Source organism: Medicago sativa, chromosome 8, assembly GCF_051527215.1.
Source record: "Medicago sativa cultivar Bolivia chromosome 8, Bolivia_mono, whole genome shotgun sequence".
Lineage (NCBI taxonomy): Eukaryota > Viridiplantae > Streptophyta > Magnoliopsida > Fabales > Fabaceae > Medicago > Medicago sativa.
Window position 1 is genome coordinate 88449907 of NC_140756.1, and position 20241 is coordinate 88470147.

The following is a 20241-nucleotide window of genomic DNA, read 5'->3' on the forward strand; positions in this document are numbered from 1 at the left end:
CCAAACCCGACAACCGACCCGATCCGCCCGTTTAATTAAAACATGTGGCGGTTTTGACGGGTTTTGGGCGGGTCCGGTTTTAATGCTAGCGGCTACTAAAAAAAAGTACATAGCAATAAATAATTCCAACAAACAAAACACAACATTCATTACTACTTTCCTTCAAACAAAAAAACATTCATTACTACTTGGAGGAGGATATTTTGGTCATTCAAATTGCCATGATGACCCATAATTGTTTTCTAAAACCAACCAATAGAAATCGAAACAGTAATAGTATAAAACAAGATCATACTCATCGAAGAAGAAAAAGTAGAGCCGTAGAAGCAGAGTTTTTAGTTGAGAGTGAAAGATGGCACAGTGGACGCTCCTTATCGTTTTCTTCTGCGTGGCCACCGCCGCCGCCGGATTGAGCTTCCACGACTCCAATCCTATTCGGATGGTCTCCGACATGGAAAAGCAGCTTCTTCAGGTCATCGGAGAATCTCGCCACGCTGTCTCTTTCGCTCGCTTTGCTAACAGATACGGCAAAAGATACGATACCGTTGATGAAATGAAGCGTAGATTTAAGATCTTCTCTGAGAATCTTCAACTTATCAAATCTACTAATAAGAAACGTCTTGGTTACACTCTCGGTGTTAATCGTATGTGCTTTTGAATTTACCTTTGACTTTAATTTTCTTTTTCATTTCTTAGTCAAATTTTGATGATAAATGATTTTGGAGTTGCAGATTTTGCTGATTGGACTTGGGAGGAGTTCAGAAGTCATAGACTTGGTGCTGCTCAAAATTGTTCTGCTACTCTCAAGGGGAACCATAGGATTACCGATGTTGTTCTTCCTGCCGAGGTATGTCAGCAACAACTGTCAACTTAAATCAATATAAATTGTTGTCGTATTATGAGCTAGTTTGGATTGATTTACTTAGACTTCCTGACGAAAACAACACTTAAGTAGTAATCAAGCAGGCCCGGCCATTGGCATATGCAAGGTGAGCTATGGTGCCGGGCCTCGCAGCCTTAGGAGCCTCAAAAAAAAATTAATATAGCACTCAAAAGTATTAGGTATATAAAATAAAATATAAAAAATTAATAGATATCTTGGAATAGTTTAGTAGTAAAATAGAATGCACTTGAGTCATCGGTCTTGAGGTTCAATCCCGAGCATTTGTGTGAATTTGAACCAAATATAAAAGTCTCAGTTACATACACAAATACTAGGCCATTACAATTTAAAATGCATTTCCGAGTTATCTATGAATGTAGAAAACTACTATATATCTTGAATTTTTTGTCATCTATTTCCATTAACAAGCATGTCTTTAGTAAATAATAATTGCTAATTTTAATTTCGATGGCTAATAACCATTACACGAGTGTTATTTTCAATTTAAATAGAAGATTAATCTTTTAAAAAAATTGTGCGTTTTTTTTATTAGGGGCTTATTTTTACTAGGAGAGCCGAGCCTCCAGTTTTATAGGGACGGCCATGTAATCAAGTGTGTTGGTGCCATCTCGGTTTTAGACACCAGACACACCTTCCACCATAAGTGTCTATGCTATAGTTTGTGAGAGTTTTTGCAAGAACTTAGGAAAACAACTATTGACATGTTCATACACTGTTTTCATTCGCTCTCAAAAATTCCTTATGAAAATAGCTTATAGTAGTTTATATGGAAACAATTTAACTTTATTTTACCTTCAGTTATAGAAATAACTTATGTTTTAAGCTGTAAATTAAATTGTTTATTCAAACGAGGCCTAAATAGCATCCTAAATAGCATCCGCACTTCAGATTAAATGATTACGAGTGTTTGACACGTGTTTACATTCTCCTGTTATTCCATTTTCTTATTGGGTCTGGTGTCCGTGTATGTTAGCATTAATTTCCTGTCATTCTTCAACTGAATTTTTATATTTCTTTCCACAATTAATATTAGACTGTCACTAAGAGCCGTTGTTCATATTTGTTTGTGAAATAAGTAAATTGCATTCTGAGGAGCTTTGTATGAATCTGATTTCCTTTTGTTATTGTATGCAGAAAGATTGGAGGAAAGAAGGTATAGTCAGTGAAGTTAAGGATCAAGGCCACTGCGGATCATGCTGGACATTCAGGTTGCTTTCTGACTGTGAGGAGCTATTTTGGAATGAATAAAACATCTATTTGAAAATTTTAAAGTATGAGTTTTGGAGTTGCCATCTTAACCTCTTGAAACCCTATCCTTTGGTTTATAAGCCAACTTTTTCTTTGAGCAATCATATAAGCAAACTCAACATTTTTCGTTCTTTGATTAAGTGCTTTTTTACTTTTAACAACTCTTCACTTTAAGATTTGACTTTTTTGTATTTAATGTCGTCTCAATTGTAGTCTTTCTAAACTGTCCAATAATTTTATGGAATGAAAGTTTGCAGTCTTTCTAAACTGTCCAATAATTTTAATGGAATGGAAGTAATAACAACAAGTATGTGTGTATCACTATCTAAAATTAGTAAACACACAAAGTCTTACCCCTAAGTCCTAATTTATTTGTAACCAAGTGCAAAAATTTCACCACTTTCTCAAATTAATGCCTTTGAGATTCAACCCTTTGTATGAAGTTGCACTTTACCATATCTGTAACAATGACACTGTCATCTGCAGCACAACTGGAGCTTTGGAGTCAGCTTACGCACAGGCCTTCGGAAAGAATATCTCTCTTTCTGAGCAGCAGCTAGTGGACTGTGCTGGTGCTTTCAATAACTTTGGCTGCAATGGTGGGCTGCCATCCCAAGCCTTTGAATACATTAAATACAATGGTGGCCTTGAGACAGAGGAAGCATATCCCTACACTGGACAAAATGGTCCCTGCAAATTTACATCTGAAAACGTTGCTGTTCAAGTCCTTGGCTCTGTCAATATCACCTTGGTAATCATATGTTTGATTGTTAATTTACCGCATGATGTATTTGTTAACTAACTCTACTCTAGCTAGCGATGACTATGTTAATTTCTTGTGTTGGTTAAGCTATTGCTGAGTTTATATTATTTAGTTGGTTGAAAGCGATTCCAAAAAGAGCACAATGCTCATTTACAGATTCTCTCTGCTTTCTCTATTCACATTATGTGCTCGTATGGATATTGTAATGTCTCCTTGTAGTTGCTCTGTAGAGACATGGCAGAATCAGATCACTCAAACCTCGACTTCATCTATATTAGATTTTCTAATTTTGTTTTTAATTTTGTTTTGGGTGTAGGGTGCTGAGGATGAATTGAAACATGCAGTTGCTTTTGCTCGTCCCGTTAGTGTGGCATTTGAGGTGGTTGATGACTTCAGATTATACAAGAAAGGAGTTTACACTAGTACAACTTGTGGCAACACACCCATGGTGAGTGTTCTGCAATAGCAAGATTAATCCTCCTCAATCTAGTGTTTAATTCAATTTTTAGAACAAAATGCTTAGCACAAGTTTAATTTAACAAATAGTTTAGGTTGAATCTATGGAATTCCATCATGATATGCTTCCCCAGAAGTTAACGAAATTTGAATTTGTCTGGCAGGATGTGAATCATGCTGTTCTTGCTGTTGGGTATGGAATTGAAGATGGTGTACCATATTGGCTCATTAAAAACTCATGGGGAGGTGAATGGGGTGACCATGGCTACTTCAAAATGGAAATGGGGAAGAATATGTGCGGTAAGGATCCCGGATCTTAACTCTTTTGTTAAAGTGACCTCACCCAATTGTCCTTTTCTGTTGTAGACCAAGATTTTCGGGTGTCAAGCCATTGATTGGACTTGAACCTTCAATCTACCGGACTTGCTCGGTTTTATTCTTGGGAAGGGAAAAAGAGATTGAAAAACCCTTTTTGGATCCGGGGGTCGGTTACGATTCGGGAAGGTGTTAGGCACCCGCGTCGTTCACGGTACTCCGTGAGAACCTCTTTCTAACTTCATTTTTATTTGGAAATTTATTGTTTAAAGTTGTAGTGAAAGAATGGAGGGAGGAGAAGTTGGAGTTTTGATTATTTTTATTTGATTGATTTGAAAGGAATAAAGCCTCTGCCTACGTACCCTTAAAAGGGATCAAAACCACCGTAGTTCACTCTTATAAAAATATTTTTTGTGGGTTAGGTTGATTTTAATTTGATTTTGAAAATGATTTTGAGAAGGATTGCGAGACCTCAAGGTATAGAAGAATAAAATGGAAGTGAGGTTGTTTCATTTTATTTGAGAAATTTAGTCTAAGTTTAATTAAAGTTCAATTAGGAATTTGATTAAGAAAATAAAGGGAAAATCACTTGGATTTGGATCCAAGGTTTATTAAGAAAATAATTTGACTTTGGCTTATTTGATTTTTTTTGAGATGAAAATGATTTTTCTAACTAACGGAAAGCTAGCGTAATAGCGTGAAACATAAAGCGAGCGTAAAGCGGTAAATAAAGTGATATGGTGTCGGTGCAAGTGTCGGTGCTTGTGTTACCTACGTTATTACAAAAATTCCTAGATACATTCTATGGCCTCTTTGCCAAGCTACAGACCAATGAGAAAAAAATATACATCCATTTCCTAATTATACACACTAATATCATGGAATCTAAATAAATTGCAAGAAGAAAATGCATGAGATTATACTAGAAATAAAGCAATCATAATAAGATGATAAAAAACTTAAAGCATTGCATATGGATTATCAAAAAGAAAGCAAGATGTCAAGATGTTAAAGAAATGCATGAAGTAGAAATTGATATATTAAAGTAAAATTAACAAAAGATATTGTGGAGTAAAAACATTTAAAATGCATGAAATAAATTGCCTTTTAAAACATTAAAGCAAAATAAAAGTGATGGAGATTTAAAGTATTTCAAATGCTTGGAGCAAAGTCACAAAATAGGTTTAAAATGCATGAATTGATAAGATGATTTGAACACACCCAAAAATGCATGATGTAAATTCTTTCAAAAGCCTACATGAACTAAAAAAAGTAAGAATATGCATGAGATGAAAGTATTGTCTCTAACTGAATTAGATAACAAGCATGGGATAAAATTAGGACACTAAATAAGATGCATAGAACAAAGTTAAAACAACAAAGAAATAATATGCACGAAATGATTTTTGTTTAAAACCTATATATACCATAATGCATGTGATGATAAAAAGTGAATTTGATGAACAAAACCTATAACAGTACCATGCATGACATGCTAAACCATTTGAATCACAGAACATGGAAGCATGATTATTATTACTTTTTTAAACCAACACATGAAAGCGTAATTAAAACTATATAATAATGCATGGCATGAAAATTATTTGAATTAAAATGCATGTGATGATTTTTTTTTACAAAATGAGTATGCTAATTAAGATGTTAAATGAAAATGAATGGAAACAAAGAAATAAAAACGAAAGCGTGAACGAAGAAACAAGAAAATACAGGGGGTGCAGCAAGCAGTAACCAACACATTGAACTGATAAGCAAATTGGGCTCAGGGCCAAGAACAGACCGGTTCGGTTTTGAAAATGGAGCGGGTTTATACTTGAACCGGTTTACTGTGAGTTGGTACAAAAACAAGGATTTGATGATTTTGTTCATTTTAGACAAAGAATCCTCTCTCCAAAACAAACAAAATACGTTCTCTCTCTCTACACTCATTTCTGGAAAAACATTTGAACAAGATGAAGACACATCTTCAATCTTTCTCCGGTGCGGTGGCCGGTGGTGCACCACCGTACCGGAGTTTTCGAAACCCTTCTTTTTTTTGAAATTTTTATACCGTAAGCTTCTATTTCTTCTCCTCTATCCGAATTTACGCTTAAAATTTCCAAAAAGCATTTCTCCAACATTCTAGATCTACGAAAATATTTTACAAGCAAAACTTTTCACAAACACGTTTCTGAGCATACACACAAGCATAGATACGGTGCAGAACGAAGGAAGAAAAAAGGATGTAAACGAATGTTACCTCTTGTAGATCGGAAAAGCTTCACGGCAGAAAACTTCTAGACACTTTGTTGACTGTTGTACTCCGATATTGATTATGTTCCTTTGATTTCTTTATCCTTTACTGTTTGTGAATCCTGCTCGGCTTCCTCTCCTTGGTTCTGTTTGATTTAGCTCCTGTGAGGTCCGATTGTTGTTGTTGTACGTTGAAGCTTGGTCCATTTGTTTTCATTGCACTGTCACTGACTCAGATTAAACCTGTGTGTAGGCTGATGTTGAACTCAATTTTGTCATCACTGTTGAATTGTTAAAATCGATTCGAAAATAGTGATTGTGGCGAAATGGATTTGTGGTGTTAGTTTGAAAATAAATCAACTCTGTGTGATGAATTGAGAAATGAATACTGGATTACAGTTTGTAGTTTGTGTGATAATTGAGGATGGTAGTTGAATTTTATCATGTAGTGCTGGATTTAGAACTCGGTTGCTGGGTTTTGGTGAATGTTCATCATTGTATTCTTGAGGAAGTTTGAGAAGAAAGTGAGATCTGATCTTATTTCTGTGGCTGCCGCAAAAAAAAGTGTTAGTCTCTAGGTTTCAGTGCCAGCCCCCTTTCACCAATAATTGGGGGTCTATATATAGGGACCAACTAGGTTAAATGGAATGAATGGACAAAAGACAAGACTGCCCTTAATGAAACTTGGAGAGAAAGAAAATGCTTTGGATGTTTTTTGGTCCAATAACAATGTAACAAGTGGACTTAAGACAAAACAAATTGTTGATAAAAATAAAATAAAAATGACATTAAAAGCAAAAAGAATAAATAGTGTAAATGAAAATAAAATAGAATAGAATTGTAAAATAAAATAAAAGTGATAAAAGAGTAATAAAATTTAAAGCTGTCGAAACTTCGACTGAGACGACTAAGACTCGCGGTGTTTTTAAAACACGAACAAAACTTTTTAAACAGTTTAGTCATACGAACAAAAGGAATTTACCTAAAAAGGTTTATTTATCGAAGAAATGAATAAAAGACTTTAAAAGCACGCGTAAAAAATTAAAATGTCAAAAAATACAAATAAAGCGATTTCAACTAGATAAAGTGTGAAAAAAAATTTACTTGCAAGAGAAAAGACTTTAAATTATTAAACAACGACTGAAGAAATTTTAACCGGTTAAGGCGAAAAGAAGAGAAATTGAGCCGTTTTAAAATACGGACAAAAATAGGTAAAAACAGAGCAAAGTGGTCAAAATTTGGGGTATGACATCTGTCTTGGATCTTGATGATTAAATAACTGTGGCAAAGGCCTTTAGATTGTGTTATGTAGGATCAATTATACAAATTTCAAATCCTTTGCGTCTTTGTGAAAATATGGCCTTGCTAGAGCTGTTGTTAGTTCTGAATATATAGAGCTGAAAACAATCATTTTGCACTTACCTGTTTTTGCTAATCATTTTTGTTTAATTTCAGGTGTTGCAACTTGTTCATCCTATCCTGTTGTGGCCTAAATGGTACGGAAGGATGTGATGCCCGAAAGGCTACCCCTGTGAATTCCACCTTGCATGTTATGCTTTGTAGTTCATCTTAAACGTAAAATGTATGTGAGACGATGATAAGTCTTTGTTGATATTCTTCTGTAAAATAAGTTTGGAGTTTAGATGCCATTTCTTCTATTCATCATATACCACATTACAAAATAAGATTGTAAATCATGTATTATTATCACACAGAGACATTATCTTTATTTGGTGTATTTCCCCTGATATGTAGCAATTAAAGGATAGCATGCTGGGTGTGTGTTTCTCATTACTTGGAGAATGTCTGTCTTAGGCACAGACAAATGAAAAATGGTTAGACACACATACATAAATTGATAAAATTAAAAGAGAAAATAATTGAATGATGTAACTTGATTTGTTCTCATTTATTTTTCTCAATTCATGTGAGTGTGCTCAAATATTTTTCATTTATATTTGTGCCTATGTAAGACTTTCTCCATTACTTGATAGTTTGCGGTCATTTATCAAATTACGTTTATGATAAAAAAAAAAAAAAAAATTACTACAATGACACCCCCCTTAATGCAGATGAGGGATGTGCTTTTCAAAGACCTTGGGTGCAATGTGTTCGTTTCTAGTACTTTTCATTCAAAACTCGAAGGGTTAAATATGTTTTTAATTCCTATAAAATCTTAAATTTCAAGTTTTAGTCCTTATAAATTTTTTCATCAGTTTTTTGTCCCTTAAAAAATTTCTACCATCACTTATGGTTCTTATTTTTAAATCAAATTTAAAAAGATATGCATGATTTTACCCCTTTTGTTTGCTGCTATTTTTATCCTATAGTAGTAATACAACATAAGAATAAACACGACAATAAGACATTTTTTATCAGGACCATTTTTTTTTTTTTTACACAAGCAAATAGTAGCAACACAACTTGAAATTGCGAAAATAAGTATTATGGTAAGCATGAGAAAAAATTGTCAATGCAAGAACATGAGCACTTGCTTGACGTGTTATAATTTTGAATAAGGTCTTACAATTTCGCACCGTTAAACAATTTTTCAAGCGATTCAATTTGTTGGAATGTACATCATCAACAAACATCTTGCAAATTGCAATCGTTTTCAAAAACAACACGGTGATATCCTAAAGAGGTGGTCCATCTGAGGCCTTGAAGCAACCCCCAAACTTTACTCTCGACTGATGTCATAGATGCCTCATAAACATCAGACATTACTCCTACAAATTGTCCAACTTCATCCCGCAACATTGCTCCCATTATATTGCGGTTCAGTTTTGTTTTGTTTGGTTTTAGAACTGAATTAAACCAAACTATATGTGTTAAAATGTTTTACAAATTCCCATGCTAAGTTTTCGGTCAACTGTAAATATTGTGGCATCAATGTTGCACTTGAGATAACCGACGGGATGTGGTTGTCATGTAACATCATGCAACTGTTGTTCCAGACTTGTACAATATTTTTAAATCGGTTGTCAGATAATATTTTAACGATTTAAAATAACGTCTCTAAAAACACGTTTGAAAATAAGATTTATTGATTATTTGTTGAAATAATAAAGTTATCTCAAATGTGTATGACTATTAGGAAACTATCTTTTATTAAATATATGTTTAATTTATTAAATATATGTTTGATGTTAGCTTTTCATATATCAAAACAAATTGATAGTATTAATAAAGGGTACTTATAAATGCATAAATAAATTTGTATATTTAGGTGCGAAACTTTTTTGTAAATGATATTATAATTAAAACGGAAGGAGTATGATAAGAAATGTATTTTTTTTCTGGAGAAATGATATTTATACAACCACTTTTTAATAATTTTTAAAACAACTCTCTCTTTTACTCACATGTGTTTTTCTTCTCCCTCTTCTTCTATCTTTCTATTGTTTTTATTTAATAAAAAGAGAGAAAAATAACTGTTACAAAAATTGTCTAAAATTTATCGTAGGAAATAGAAATATCATTCCTCTTTTTCCTAATTTTAAACACGTGACAAAATTTCACTCAAGCGTTGTTTTCAAAATACGGTTATGCATTATCATAAAAAAAGAAAAAAAAGAAAGAAATAGGTACCACCCAATGCATCTGTCTATTTCCTTCAAACAAATAAGGCATCTATCTCTCTTTTTCTCTGGTCATGATTCATTTATCAGTATCTATCTAACTATCTTATTATACACATAAATCTTAAATCAAACGTGTCCAAATGTGTTTGGGTAGAGATTGAGCTGTCGTGGATCCAAATTGATGGGACCTCCTACGGCCATGGAAATGAGAAAAACTTGAATTTTTTTTTTCTGTCCCTATCACCAAAAAAAAATGATATATCTGCCCCTAGTTGAAAATTATTGCTCTAAATGCCCTTGTTCTTCATTTGAAATGGCGAGCATGACAATTTTTCAACCATCCTCTGCAAGCTTGCAGGCTTTCTCAGACTTTCTCTGTACAACTCTGCGTGTTCCTAATTTAAGTTGGCGAGCATGAATTATTTAAGGTTTTTTCTTGTTCTCTCTTTGAAATGGCGAGCATGCATTATTGTTTTTTTTCATATTTTTTCTTGCTAGTAGTTTGAAATGGCGAGCAATTTGGTTGACAAGAAAAAAAACATCTCTAGTTGCCAAAGCAAGAATATCAGCACAAGAAACTTTGTTTCTGCACTGTGGAACAGCATCTAATGCAGCTTTTGCTTTAATCACTATGTCAAAACCATCACCAGCCAATGACAAATTTTCAGGATGATCCTTTTCAGCTTTGTTATTTCCACTTGATGCAACCAAAACTGAAGCATCACAACCCTATAACAAAATAATGCATGCTCGCCATTTTATATGTGGAGCATAGGAAAAAAAAATAAACATGCTCGCCATTTCAAAAAGAGAACAAGAAAAAACCTTAAATAATTCATGCTCGCCAACTTAAATTAGGAACACGCAGAGTTGTACAGAAAAAGTCTGAGAAAGCATGCAAGCTTGCAGAGGATGGTTGAAAAATTGTCATGCTCGCCATTTCAAATGAAGAACAAGGGCATTTAGAGCAATAATTTTCAACTAGGGGCAGATATATCATTTTTTTTGGTGATAGGGGCAGAAAAAAAAAATTCGAAAAACTTCCTCCATCTCTAAAATAGTTTTGGATATATACACATCTTCCTCAAAAAAAAAAAAAAAGGGAAATATACAGACATTTACGCTATGTTTGGTTTTCAGAGAAACTATAAGGAAAGAAAGAGGAAGGAGAGAAAGATTGAAGAATATTCTGTTTTCCATTATTTGGTTTGTCAGCAATAAGGTAAAAGGAAAGAAAGTTTTATGGTGGGACCCACATCTAAAAACTTTCCCACCTTGAATGCACGGAAAGGCTAGGGAGGAATACCAAATTCCATGAAATGACAATACTGCCCTTACTTTTGAGGCATGTTTCTTTTTGTTTTACCAAATCTAAAATGAATAAAAAATGTTTATTTTTCTCCTTTTTTTTTTTCGTTCTATTTTTTTCTAATAAAAAGAATTCATTCTTTCCTATATATTATATATAAGGGGGACGACAGCTTCAATTTTTTTGGCACCTCCTAATTTGTCCTTGCTTACATCAGTCATATAATTATATATAAGGGTATTTATGACATTCAATAAAAAACACATCATTCTTTCCTTTCACTTTCTTTTCACAATCACTCATACCAAACAACCAAAAAATCATCTTACTTTCCTCTCTCATTCCACTCACTTTCATTCCTTAAACATTCTTTCCTTTTACTTTCTTTCCTTTTTGCATCCAAACAAAGCATTAGAGAATAGAAAGAATAAAAGAAAATAGAAAAAAAATACTGTATCACTACGTATTTATAGATAGATTAATCATGTGCGATTTGTTAAAATTCTAAGGGATGAAAATTACAAAAAAAAACTCTCTCTTTTCTCCTTTTCAAACCCTAGCTGTCACTCCCTTTCTTTTTCTTTTTTTTCTTTCCAGAGGGGTGATTAAGGGTCAATTTTGACCTAAAAATCACCCCTCCGAATTGTTTTTCCTTCTATCCTAATTGAATAAGTGATTTCACATATTTTCTGTTTTCTTTGTTTGTTTTCGTGATTTCGACGTCTCTGAACGACTCTGTTCGTTTTGATTTCCCGTCTTTGTGCGGTGTGTTTTTGATTTCCCTTCTTAGTGTGATGTTTATTTGATTCAGGTTGAAAGATTAGCTTTGAGCAAGTGCAGATCTGATCAATGACAATGACTTTGGCGTCGTCAACGTTGCAGATCCGGAGACATGAGTATTGCGGAGACACTAATATAGTCATATTAGTCATATTTGTAGGCATATGTACTTTGTCGTTTTATGCTATTAACATGGATGTTGTGGGTTTGTTCACAAATTCATCCCTTTTGTTTTTAGCGAATTTGGATTTGTAATGTATCGATGTACTCTATCAATTTGAATGAATGAATATCGTTTATTTTTATCAAAAAGGGATGAAAATTATCGCATGGAAATATTCATATAATATTAATATCAGAGAATCAACAATGGAAATCTTATTTGTCCATCCTCTCTCGGACATTTCTCGAACTTTTTTTTTAGGGAATATTTCACGAACTTTAAACATCACAATTTTTCTTCTCCTTGATTTATCAAAAATGAATGATTTAGAGTTAAAATTTGACTCAAAATCATTAATCCGAATTGTTTTTGCTCTTTTAGTTAAAGGAAAATGTTAACCAGTGCCCCTAGGACACTAGTTAAGGAAACCAAATATAATATAAATATCTTGGAACTTGTGTAGTCAAAGTTTAAAAAGTGTAAAAAATGATGTTTTCAATACAAATATTACCTTTTTTGTTTCCTTAACTAGTGCCCCGGGGGCACTAGTTCACAAGACCCTTAGTTAAATAAGTGATTTTTACATATTTTCAGTTTTATTTCGTTTGTTTTTGTGATTTTGTCTTTTTGCACGACTTTGTTTATTTTGATTTTCCGTCCTTGTGTAGTGTGTTTTTTTATTTTCAGTCTTAGCACATTGTTTGTTTGATTCAGGTTAAAAGATTAACATTCATCAATTGCAGATTCAATTAATGATTTTCGTATCGTGAACGTTGCATATCCGAGGATGTGAATATTTCAATGGCTTGAATATTGTCATATAGGCATATGTACTCAGTCGTTTTATATTATTAACCTGGATGTTGTGAGTTTGTTCGTAGATTCTTCATTTTTGTTTTTAATGAGTTTAAATTTACCGTATCAATTTATTCTATCAATTTGAATGAATGAATATAATTTATTTTTATATATAAAAAAAAACAATAGCAAAGTTCTCCATTTTTTATAGTGTATACATCATTTATTTTTAATTTTTTAATTATAGTCTTCGATAAACACTCAATTCCTTCACTTTTGCACTCTTGATAAACTTATTAAATAAGTCTAATAATTCCATATCATTACATTTTAACTACATTCATCTATTTTAACAGTGTGAGATCCACTATGAGTGTATTCAATGAATCTACTCTTCTCCACAAAGGCCCATTTGTTTTTAATTAGTGGTGAAATAGTCACTTTAGTCCCTGAATGAGGAACGAATAGTCACAATAGTCCTCCAATGTATCGAAATTTCAAAACAGTCCCTGATTGTGCATTTTGTTAGTCAAAATAGTCATTGATATTAAAATATTTCGTTAATATTGTCATATTAGTCATTCAATAGACTTACTTATTATCATATTAGTCCTTATATGTACTTACTTATTGTCATTTTAGTCCCTATATAAAAAGAGTTATTGTGAGTATTAAGGGATTATTTAAGCGTTAGAGACTATTTTGACTAACAAAGTGGACAATCAGGGACTATTTTAGAATTTTAATACATTGAAGGACTAGTATGACTACTTGCTACACATTCAGGGACCAAAGTGACTATTACCCCTTAATTAGTACTTATGTACAACTAAGACTTAATGACTAGAATTCATTTTTTCAAATGAATAAATATGGTGTTTAAGATTTAAATTTATCGCTCCTACATATAACAATGCATTATTCATGTCATTTGAGCGGCTAACAAGGACTATTCAATTAAGCTCTTACCTCTTACCAAACGGGGTGTTTGTGGAATTATAGTAGTTCATGCTTGTGAAATTATCTTGGATTGAATCAAGAGTTCATGACCCTTTATTAGCGTTGACACTAGAAGAGAAAAACATGTGGTTGCGTTACCTTATCTGGAGGACTGTAGACACGAGGCACAATCCCCGTGTTTCTAAATAAAAAATGTAGGGAAGGACCTGCCGGCCCACTCCTCCATTCCACACCTAGCAACGTGCTACCCTCCCTCTCCTCGTGGCTGATGTTTTTTTTACTTTGAAACTAATAATAGCTTATTTATAATATAATATTCGTAAAAAAAAAAGCTTATCTTATAATTAAACGAGTTCTACGATGCTGTCCTAAAAAAACAAATTGAAATCATCATTTAAAAAAAAAAATACTTGAAATATTCTTTTAATGTTTTCTAAGAAAAACTAAAAATAAACTATAAAATAAAGTACTGTGCATATTATAGTCAAATACATACAAATGTATAAAGTATAATTGTTGACTAAAATTTGATAATCTTACCGAATCTACTCCTTTTGTCTCAAAGACTAAAATTTTATAATTTCATGCATAAAGTATAATTTCTTTGAAAATTTTACCATGAACCTACCTTGGAACCATATGAACAACTTTAGGGCAAGTAATAAACCTTCAGAAAGTTGAAATATTTTAAAGTTGTAATGCCATGCACGAAAACAAACGCATGGTAAAAAATATTATGGGAGTACATATTACTTTGAGTACATGCACTTACCTTTGTTTCCCTTGCCAGTGTGTCTCGCTTTAATTTAGTTATGTGATGATAGAGTAAGATTAAAAGTTTACTACTCACCGTAACTACTCAATGAAGAATGAGTATTATTGTTGGATACTGCACCGTTGCATGCATGTCACCAGAAATTGACACTTACATAAGAAGTTGAAGGTTTTGCTCAAAGTGAAGAATCTTTTTCAGTGTATGTATATGACGAAATTATATGTGCCTAATAGATTTAAAAGGAGTAGAATCTCCTATACCGCGTGCCTTTCGTGATCTAGGAGAGGATGGAAAGCTATACCTTTAAGCAGAGTGACAGAACGACAACCTTTAATTTGGAATGATGTAAATAATTTATTACTTCCTCAATGATTGACTTAAGGATTTGGATTTCTTAATTTACAGCTCAAGCATTTGATAGAGTCACAACATAACATTCAAATATGTAATAACATCATTGAACAACCATGCAATATTGGTATATGTTACATGTGTTGATTTTGGAGGTGGCCTGGTCCTAGGGACAAGTGGATTAATAAGCATAAGGTTGGTTGGTAAGCTGAAGTGCAATATTGATGTTTCTTTCACCTCAAGGCAAAATCATGTTGATATTGAACGTGTCCGCACTGCAGGGTGATGAAGGGTGTTCTGTTCTTGTCAAAATGGAAGGATAGGAGCCTAAAACGTTGGTAGTTTGAAGAGATGAAGTGCTTGGTCTTTGGTGGATTTGTGATACTCAGTTGGGTAGTGTTGACTTTGACCTCGATTGCAAAATATTGGTGGATGGATGCTTTTAGCAACCACAAAGCTGTAGGCTTACTACATTTTTGTTTCATAAATGTGGATTGTTTTACAGATTTTATTCTGTATTGAAAATTTCTAAAATTGGTTTTATCAAGAGACAAATCTATTAGGTCATCTGTCTTAACTCAAACAATTAACCACATCTTTTGTTAGTTTCCATTTTATACTCTCATTTTATTCAATATTTTATCGTTAATGAAATGATTCAAAAACCAAATTTTATGTAATACTAACACATTATCCTTAATTTATTACTACTACACTATTTAGAAAAGTGAAGTATAGGAAGGAATAAACAAGAAATGGTGGGTGAGACAAGTGGTGGGGGATCCTCCACTTGAGATCCGGTTCAAAGTTAATTACCATATAAACCCAATCAAACGGTCCACAGTCAACCAATTCTCAGCAATCACTAGAAACATCTAATTTTTCTAAAGCAACAAAAATGTTTTGTTTTTTCCCAAACAGATAATCTTTCTGTCTTTTAATCATTTTTATTTAATATTCAATTCATTGAGGATAAGATGTCCTTGCCACCCAACCCACCTCTATTTTATTCTTTAATTATTTTCTACGACAATTCTTATAAATAAATTTAATCAACCAAAACTTTAGATTAGATTAAAATATTAATATACCAATCACTATTTCCTTTAGCCTATGGTGGAAAAATTCTGATGCCCATGTGCTACTTACCAGATATTTATATCCACAAACCCTTTGTTACTGTGTCTTTTCATTTCATTTCTATTCACACAACGAACACAATATAAAATATTCTTGTCTTCTTTGTTCTCTAACGCACTATCTATCTATCTATCTCTTTGCTGAAACGATGCCGTTGTCTCTTGAAACCATGGAAAGGTCAAGCAGCTTCAACCAATATGACTCGATCTGTGATCAGGAGGATTTTCCGGAGGATGATTCTGATACTGATTCTTGTGTCTCATCTTCTTCTTCCCTTGGGAGGAACAGTGATTCATCGGAAGATGATTCCTCTGACCGGGAAGAAGTTGAGAAAAACTCCTTCAAAGGGCCTTTGGATACTATGAAAGATTTGGAGAAGGATTTACCGGTCAAGTAAGTTTTCTTTTACTGAGATTTCATCAAGCTTCAAACTTCTCTAGTTATGGTTTTGTTGGGTTATTGATTATGTTGTTTATAGAACTTGGATTATTGATTTTTTTTTTTTTTTTGGTACAATGATTATTTTTATTTTTTTATAATAGTTGGATTATTGATTTTAGCATCCAGGTTCTAGAACTATGAAATAAAGAAGCACAGGATATGATTTTGTTTTGCCGGATTTGATGATTTATGAATTTACTGTCTTACCGTTAAGGTGTTGAGTTTTTTTACCTGTTACTACTTATATAGCAACTCATGATAAGGTTCTATGTTTGTTTAATCAAAACCGTCACATGTTATTGTCCTGTTAGTGTGTCCATTATGGGAAAGAGCATTTAAGATTTTTATTTTTCTAATAGGTTCTTATTTTTCTTACTGGCATTTAGAAGTCCTAACAAAACCGATAAAAAAAATAAGAAATGGTTAGATTTGATGCTGTGATGAGGGTTTGAACTTCGATTGAATTTCAATGGCTATTGTCATTTTTATCTATTAAAAAAAAGTAAGAAAAATCTCATCAAGATGTGTAATCTTTCAATTATAAGCTCCATATTTGGAATATTTTTGTCTCCAATTATTTTTCCAATTTTAAAATACTAAGATACTGTTTATATTTTTTCAATAATATCCTCATTTAATTAAATAATTCATATAACTAGTTCACCGCAACTACTCTAATCAATATTATCATTTTCTATAGACATCAATAAAAAAGTGCATTAGCTTGAACTACATTTACAATGACATGAGGGAGTATAATTATTTCTGTTTTGCTCAAGATAATTTGCTTAGTGCTTGCTTACCATTCATTATTTTAATGATCTGCTTTTTTGGGTTGGACTTGGGGCCTGTGGGTAAGTGGTTTTTAGAATATACCTTGTTCCGATTATTTAACTGCTTAGTGTAATATATGGGAATAATAGATCTCCACCATCCAAATAAAGTGCTGGGTGAGTTGACATTGTTAGAGCATCTTTAATAATGTTTGAGCACCTTGTTAATAGTTTTAGGGACTCAAAAGACATTATTCGATATAATGATGCATTTGTAGAATAGATAATTAAACTTTACAACATTATTATGAATTTGCTTCTAAGTATGGGTGACAAATTTAGGACAGCTTGCAAGTGGACCAAACCACATAAAATTTAGATTAGATCAAAATAGTAGATGGATGACAAATCAACCATAAAGACAAGTAGGAATAGATATGAAGGATGGATATACAACTTGCACATTAATATTTTGATATATATATTTTTTTTTTAAATAAACTCATAAATAGTAACTAAGGTTTCTTAAACAGAGGTAGTCAAAATTCCCTTTATCCAAAGGTTACTACTACTCCAAAGTATAAAACTTTGGAAAGGATCCATCTAGACATTTTGTTTATTACATACAAATCTTTCTTCTTGTTTTTTTTTTTTTTTTTTTATATTTATCTGAAGTAAATGCATCTAGGCTTTTTTTGTGTCCAAATACATTGCATTCTTTATTTTATTTTTTATATTTTTTGGATTAATGGATATCCAATAAATATGAGAAGTTTGAGAATTGAATAGGTCCACACGTCGGTGTTGGTTGGTTGCCAGATGGATTTGTCATTTTTTTTTTTAGGAAGATGGATTTGTCATTTGTGTTGGGTTCAATCACAAATGACAAATGAGTAAATAGTCAATTACCCTCCTGAAATTGTAAGTTTCGTCAATTATCCCCCTGAAATTAACAAAACTTCAATTACCTCCTGAAATTGCACAACGTTAATCAATTTACCACATCCTTCAAATTTTTCTGTTAGTCAACATGACGTTTTGCAAATACCCCTGAAGTTTTGCACTTATGTGCAAAATTCCCCTAAACTTGAAAATTTATATTTTTTTTTCTTGTCCTTAAAAGTGATTGCATTATCACTGAATTGTGGAGCATATTAGCTAAGTTTTGACGATATACAACCATATATTGGCAGTATGGTAGAACAAATTGGAGTATTTGGTAAACCCTACAATAATGTTCAAAACTCAAGAATATTTACAAAACAAACATAAAACTATTTCTTTGTTCCAACGTCAGATGTTGTTTTTTTCTTTTTCAAGTTGTCCTTCACCCCATTAGAGATCAAAAGGATGGTGACTATCATGTTTTTTTATTCTCTTAAAAAAATAATGAAATATACATAATATAATATTATTACCATTCCTTTGAATCCTAACGGGGAAGAAGACCATGATTCCTTCAAGATCCTTTATAAAGTGACAGAAGTAACAAGTTTATGTATTTTTTTCTTGAAAGTGAGAGAAGTGTGCACCGCTCACAGTATAAAGGAAATGGAAATTTTTGGTGTGGTTAAAATTAGCAATAGCAAAGCCATATATTTTGACATCTTGGTAATTCTTGGTTATGCCAATCATATATTATTTATGTGCTTCATTATGTATGACATGTATTAGTTAATATGCTCCACAATTCAGTGATAATGCTGTCACTTTTAAGGATAAGAAAAAAATATATAAATTTTCAAGTTCAGGGGGCATTTTGCACATAAGTGCAAAACTTCAGGGGGTATTTGCAAAACGTCATGTTGACTAACAGAAAAATTTGACGGAAGGGGTAAATTGATTGACGTTGTGCAATTTCAGGGGGTAATTGACGAAACTTACAATTTCAAGGGGGTAATTGACTATTTACTCAGAAAAAAATTCATTATTTTAAGTGTCCGGTGAAGAGTTTTTTCTCTACTTTCTGTGCGACAAATATTTATTTTGACATTAATAAATTATATTAGTAGTAGTTAACGGTGAGTTGGATGTAAATTAATTTGCGTTTGAATACATTTAAATCAAGAATATCCAAATATGTTAGAATCAATTTCATGCTTCTAGAAATACTTATTCCTTTCATAATATTGAATCCAAAAGTAGTCTTACAAATTTTACTTTGGAAAAAAGAGTTAGTATACATGTGCTAATGCTATGATGAACGTGTTCATCTTGAATCAGTAGTTGAATCTACAAGATGAATTACACATACTGAAAGACTATATATCTCTTTCAACTACAATGATTGGATGATGTGAACACATCAATTCAGATGCAGTGTTATCAACTTATGCAATGTTGTTGTGTGATTCAGGAAAGGCATATCCAACTTTTATATTGGCAAATCAAAATCATTCACAGACTTGGCAGATGCAGCAGGTGCAACTTGTGTGCAAGAGATAGTAAAAGCAGAGGACCCTTATGCTAAAAAACGCAAGGATTCACTAGCTCGTAACTTACTGATAGGGAGGAGCCGCAGTTATGCAAATGTTGGTGGAATATCAAACTCAGAGAACTTCAAGCTTAGGTCGACGAACATCTTGTCTGAATCTGAACAGCAATGCTGACAGTGGTGATGAGGGGAAGAGTTCCGCTTCTAGATCGATATCTCCTCCGTGTCCACTTCCTCCTCTTCATTCACGACCTAATAGGTTATCTGCAACTGCTTCCCTTCCTCGTCCTCCCGCACAAAATCTTCCTTTGCGCTCATACTCCTGGTCTGATCTCAACTCTGTAGCTGAGGGTCATGATATAACTGGTTTAGCCATTTGTAGCGGAAACAAAGACAATAAAGTACACTGATTTTTTTTACAGGAATTGAACATTTAAGCCAATAGCAAGAGTTTGTTTTGTAACGGAGAATGTTATCTATGTGTGAACTCGTCTTAAACCTACCGAGTAGTGTTGTATATTATGACTCTGGAAAGCCTACTTATTAGCATAGACAATTGTTGTCAATTTTGAAATTGGTTTGATTGTTTGTTATTCAAAGATATAACTGACTCAAAACACGAACAAAATCAAAGAAGCAATTGGTGGAAGCTGCATAGTTTCCTTCTGGGCCGCCATTTTATCAACTTCTTGGTGGAAGTTGTTAGCGTTCAATTTTCGATGAAGTTGGCTGTGGCCTTGAATAATGTTTCTGTTTAGAAACAGGAAGGTGATCATTTGGTGATGAATTCTTGGAGG

The 20241-nt window shown here is 32.8% G+C and overlaps 1 protein-coding gene and 1 pseudogene across 2 annotated transcripts; both read left to right on the forward strand.

Moving 5' to 3' along the window:
* Nucleotides 1-314: 314 nt before the first annotated feature.
* Nucleotides 315-7684, forward strand: LOC146902922 (pro-cathepsin H). The gene is made up of 7 exons (XM_085738633.1): nt 315-644; nt 732-847; nt 2039-2112; nt 2639-2903; nt 3232-3363; nt 3536-3671; nt 7392-7684. Exons 1-7 carry the CDS (start codon nt 353-355, stop codon nt 7427-7429), a joined length of 1053 nt encoding a protein of 350 aa, XP_085594759.1. The 5' UTR covers nt 315-352; the 3' UTR covers nt 7430-7684.
* An 8155-nt stretch (nt 7685-15839) lies between these two features.
* On the forward strand, nt 15840-20018 carry LOC146902923 (uncharacterized; annotated as a pseudogene). Its single transcript, XR_015021307.1, has 2 exons — nt 15840-16189; nt 19367-20018. The product of XR_015021307.1 is annotated as an uncharacterized LOC146902923 (transcript).
* Nucleotides 20019-20241: the final 223 nt, after the last annotated feature.

What these genes read in the sequence shown, in the direction of transcription:
- LOC146902922 (XM_085738633.1), top strand. Translation starts at nt 353, where the DNA reads ATGGCACAGTGGACGCTCCTTATCGTTTTCTTCTGCGTGGCCACCGCC. An exon ending in TTACACTCTCGGTGTTAATC is followed by an intron (nt 645 to 731) that starts GTATGTGCTTTT and finishes TTGGAGTTGCAG; the next exon opens with ATTTTGCTGATTGGACTTGG. An exon ending in GGATCATGCTGGACATTCAG is followed by an intron (nt 2,113 to 2,638) that starts GTTGCTTTCTGA and finishes TGTCATCTGCAG; the next exon opens with CACAACTGGAGCTTTGGAGT.